This window comes from Myotis davidii, unplaced genomic scaffold (assembly GCF_000327345.1).
Source record: "Myotis davidii unplaced genomic scaffold, ASM32734v1 scaffold620, whole genome shotgun sequence".
Lineage (NCBI taxonomy): Eukaryota > Metazoa > Chordata > Mammalia > Chiroptera > Vespertilionidae > Myotis > Myotis davidii.
The window spans coordinates 257,060-262,199 of record NW_006292090.1 but is presented as its reverse complement, the minus strand read 5'-3'; the positions used below and the strand labels follow the sequence as shown (position 1 = coordinate 262,199).

The following is a 5,140-nucleotide window of genomic DNA, read 5'->3' as shown; positions in this document are numbered from 1 at the left end:
CCACGCTGTTCAGGGACCAGAAGTATCAGGAGGCCGTGTTCTGCGTGGAAGTGGGTGCCTTTAGCTCACTGGCCTCGCAGGGAAAGGGAACTGTACCACCAAAAGCTCTGGGGTTGGACTACCCTGGGCACACGTGGGTTAGGGTGGGCAGGGGTCAAAGGGCAGCCCTCATGTCGAGGTAGAGACTTGGGGACCCTCCGCATCTGGGGAGCTGTTTCAAGCCGGGGGGAGACCAGGCGGGTGGAGGGCGAGCTTGCTCGGGGTGGGGGACTCACTGGAGCATCTGCAGCCTGCACTTGGGGTGCCGCAGCCCCTCGCAGAGCAGCCTCACGCCGGGCAGCCCCAGGGCGTTGCTGCTCAGGTCCATCCTCATCAAGTTCTTGTTGGCGGCCAGCGCGGCGGCCAGGTCCTGGCAGGCGGCGCTGGGCACCCGGCACCTCTTCAGCCTGGATGGGAAGGAGGAGAGAGTGAGCGGTTACGTCCTCTGGGGCCCTTCGGTGGGGTCTGTCCCTCATCCTTCCTCCCCCTCCTTCTTCTTTCATTTCTTTATCAATTTCTGAGCCAAACCAGCTAGGGCTCCCCCCCTATTTTAAGAGTTCCCACTGCATTTGATATTTGTTCATTTTAGAGAGAGGAAGGGAGAGAGAGAGAGAGAGAGAGACTTGTTGTTATACTTATTTATGCATTCACTAGAGGCCCGGTACACGGATTCGTCCAGGGTTTGTCTGGCCTGTCTCGCCCTGTCCTAACAGGCTGGACCCCAGCAGCAAGCTAACCTACCGGTTGGAGCGTGTGCCCCCTGGTGGTCAGCGCGCATCATAGCGACTGGTCAAATGGTCAAACGAATGGTTGGACACTTAGCATATTAGGCTTTTATTATATAGGACTGGTTGATTCATGTATGTTCCTTGACCTGGGGTGGAACCTGCAACCTGGGCGTATGGGGACAATGCTGGAAGCAACTGAGCTACCTGGCCAGGGCTGGTTCAGTTAAAATGAGGTCATTAGAATGAGACCTGGTCCAATAGGACTAGAGAGAGACCAGGACACAGACACACACAGAGAGGGACGACCCTGTGAGAAGACAGGGAAAGACGGCCCCCTGCAAGCCGAGGCAGGAGGCCTCAGGAGACACCAACCCTGCCAACACCTGGATCTTGGACTGCCAGCCGCCAGACTTGTGAGAAATGCCTTTCCGTTGAAATGCCTTTCCATTGTTTAAGTCACCCGGACGATGGCCCTTTGTGACGGCAGCCGGAGCAAAGTCACACACCGTCCTGAGTTCTTTTATGACAGAGAGCCCCATGCGAGGGCAAGGTGGGACCCCCCAGGAGCTCCCAGACCAGTTAGAGACTCACCTCAGATTCTGAAGTTTGCAGTTGGGGTGTCTGAGCCCTTGACACAGCAGCTTCACCCCCTGGCTCCCCAAGGCATTGTGGTGCAAAGCCAGCTCTATCAGATTCGGGTTGGAGCTGAGAGCGGTGGCCAGCTGGTCGCTGTAGGCGTCTGGCAAAACGTTCCTCTCGGGGCTGCATGAAGGAACTACGGGTCAGTTCAGTTTTTGTTTTTGTTTTTTTGTTTGTTTTAAATAAGCTTGGTTTTTAAAAAATATATCTTTATTGATTTCAGAGAGGAAGGAAGAGGAAGAGAGGGAGAGAAACATCCATGATGAGAGAGAATCATGGATTGGCTGCCTCCTGCAAGTCCCCCAACTGGGGATCGAACCCGGAACCTAGGCATGTGCCCTTGACCAGAACTGAACCTGGGACCTTTCAGTTCGCAGGCCGACACTCTATCCACTGAGCCAAACTGGCCAGGGCTCCATTGATTTTTTAGAGAGAGTGGAAGGGAGGGGGAGAGACAGAGAGAGAGAGAAACATCAATGTGAGAGAGATACATCGATTGCTTGCCTCTCCTACATGCACCCCGACCAGGGAAGGGGATCAAGCCTGCAACTGAGGTATGTGCCCTTGACTGGAGTCGAACCCGGGACCCTTCAGTCCTCGGGCTGATTGATGCTCTATCTACTGAGCCAAACCGGCTAGGGCTGGTCAGTTCAGCGTTCCCAGTCCCTTTACAATGATTATGTTTGGCACTTGGTCATCACTTCATAATTTTGAAAGCATTCTGTCGCCTTTATTTAAATTTACCTCCTGAATGGCCCTGCATTCCTTGCCCAAGGTCACATAGCTGGTATGTAGCAGAGACCAGAGTTAAATCCTGGGACTAGGGAGGGGAGATGGATTTCATCTTAAAGATAATTTTTTTTTTTATGTTGAGGTAACATCGGTTAATAACAGTATATACCTTTCAGGTGTACAACATTATGATTCGCTATCGACACACTCTATGGCATCGACGGCACCAACAGCCAAGTTTCTGTCTGTCACCATGTACTGGACCCCTTTACTCATTCACCCTCCCCGGCCCCCTTCCCCTCGGGTGACCACCATACTGTTGTCTGTATCTATGAGGTTTTATATATATATATGAGTTTGTTTTTGTTTTGTTTGTTCCTTTGCTACCTTTTTGTTTTATATTCCGTATAGGGGTGAGATCATATGGTATTCATATTTTTCTGTCTGACTTTTTCCACTTAGCACAATACCCTCAAGATCCACACACGTTGTCACAAATGACAACATCACCTTTTTTTGTGGCTGACTAGTATTCCATTATACACTGAGTGGCCAGATTATTATGACCACCTGACGTCTGTAGGCAAATTAGCTATAATTTCACGCTGAAGTTGCCAGAGGGCCAGACCATTATAAATACAGAAGCAGGTTGTTTACCACGACAGTAGAAGTGACTTTTTCCTGAAGGTATGGGTAAACCATGCGCTTTAACAGCCTTTGAACGTGGGATATAAATATATATCACCTCTTCTTTTTTCTTTTTCTTTTTCAAAATATATCTTTATTGATTTCAGAGAGGGAGGAAGAGGAAGAGATAGAAGCATCAATGATGAGAGAGAATCATTAATCAGCCGTCTCCCTGCAGGCCCCCTATTGGGGATTGAGCCAACAACCAGAGCATTGGCCCTGATCGGGAATCAAACCTGTAACCTCGTGGATCGACACTCAACCACGGAGCCACACTGGCCTGACTCTTCTCTATCTATCTATCATCTATCTATCTATCTATCTATCTATCTATCTATCTATCTATCCATCCATCCATCTGTCTATTTTATTGATTTTTAGAGAAAGAAACATCAATCGGTTGCCTCCATACTCACCCTACTGGGGATTGAACCCACAGCCTGGGTATGTGCTCTGACCAGGAATCAAACCCACCACCTTTTGGTGTATGGGATGACACTCCAACCAACTGAGCCACCCCAGCCAGGGCTCCATTCATTTATTGATGGACAAGTGTCTGGATAATATTTCTTTTTTTAAAAAAAATATATTTTATTGATTTTTAGAGAAAGAAACATCAATCGGTTGCCTCCATACTCACCCTACTGGGGATGTGCCCGCAACCAAGCTACATGCCCTTGGCTGGAATTGAACCTGGGACCCTTCACTCTACAGGCTGACGCTCTATCCACTGAGCCACGCCGGCCGGGCTGAGTAATATTTCTTGATTGAACACAATCTCCTTCACGTAGGCCCCAACTTAGTCCTCATGGCTATTGTGTCAGAGGAGAAAGCCAACCGGGATACTACTGACATGGGGCAGCCAGACCACTTTGTTGTGGGGCGGCCCTGTCCCAGGGGGGTGTCCGCCAGCCTCCCTGCCCTCTTCCCAGGAGATGCAGGCAGCGCCCCTCCCACCCCCCCCATTTCCCCAGGGTCATCACCACCAAGTATTTCTCCAGATGGTGCCAAGGATGCCCTCGCTGGGGCCTCGTCACCCCCTGGCTGAGAACATGAACTTGGTTAGGAGCCTGCGCTTGGACAGCCAGTACTTACGATGGTGCCAGTAGCGTCTGGGCCCCCGATGCCCGCCTGGCCCCCTCCTCCTCCTCTTCCTCTTCCTCCTCCTCGTCCGCCCGGTAGGCGGCCCCGTGCAGGTGCAGCACCAGGGCGTTGGCGCAGTGCTTCAGGCAGAAGGCGGAGACCGCGTGCTCCATCTTGGTGGCCATGTTGCTGACCACGACCACCTGGAAGTGGCTCAGGGCCCGCCGGATGAAGGCCTCCTCCTGGATCTCGTAGAGGCAGCTGAGCAGCTCCAGGGCGCCCTGCTGCAGCGTGGAGCCCTCGCTCAGGGCCTTGCCCCGGATCCACTCCAGCAGCTCCACCTGGACGCGCGGCGAGACCTTCCAGCCCAGCGTCTTCTCCAGGTAGCTCCTGGCCTCCGCGTTCAGGAGCCCGAACAGGAAGCGGACGGTGAGCGCCAGGGCGCTCCTCTCGGACAGCCCGTACTCGGCCAGCAGCCGGGCCAGGCTCCGCTCCGGGCCGGCCGCCCGGTCCGCCCCGTCCAGGACGTAGTACACGGCGGCGAAGAACTCCTGGAAGCTCAGGTGGATGAAGCTGTAGAACTTCTCGCAGTTGATGTCCTTCTGGAAGATGTTCATGTTGAGGAAGGAGGAGACGTCCGCCCCGTCCAGGCCGTGCCTCCGCAGGTCCTGCTCCTCGAAGAGGATCTTCTGGCTCCAGAGGCCGTCGGCCGCCAGGGAGCACAGCCCGGTCTGGTTGGGCAGGTGCTGGACCGTCGGGGACCCCGGTTTGGGCTGCATCAGGCTCAGCAGGTAGAGCAGGTACACGGCCGTGGTGGTCCGGGTGGCCTGTCTCCGGAGCCCCCCGCCCTCCAGCTGCTGCTTGAGGCAGGTGCACACCACCCAGCACACCAGGGGCACGAAGCACAGCGTGAACAGGGGCTCGTTGTCCCGCACGAAGCCGAAGACGTGGCGGGCCTGCTCGGCGTCCTGGAAGTACTTGTAGAAGTACTCCTTCCTCTCGGCCTCCGAGAAGCCCAGGATCTCCACGTGCCTGGGATACTCCAGCAGCCGCTGCAGCTTCTCCAGCGCCGTGGGCCTGGTGGTGATGAGCAGAGAGGCCTCGGGCAGCAGCTTCTTGTGGATCAGGCTGCTGAGGAGCAGCTCGGGGGGCCGCTTCTCCTCCCAGCACACGCACCAGGGGCCGCGGGGGTCGTGGAAGGAGGGCTGCAGCTCGTCGAAGCCGTCGATGAT

The 5,140-nt window shown here is 54.5% G+C and overlaps 1 protein-coding gene across 1 annotated transcript in view; it reads right to left on the bottom strand.

Annotated features, from left to right (window-relative positions):
- The window catches only part of NLRP12 (NLR family, pyrin domain containing 12), a 43,524-nt gene that overhangs the window by 11,937 nt on the left and 26,447 nt on the right, over positions 1 to 5,140 (bottom strand). Inside the window, exons 4-6 of the mRNA XM_006765377.2 lie at positions 3,921 to 5,140; positions 1,359 to 1,529; positions 276 to 446 (exon numbers count right to left, since the gene is read on the bottom strand). Of these exons, the coding sequence (XP_006765440.1) occupies positions 276 to 446; positions 1,359 to 1,529; positions 3,921 to 5,140 (1,562 nt within the window). The remainder of the gene's footprint in view (positions 1 to 275; positions 447 to 1,358; positions 1,530 to 3,920) is intronic.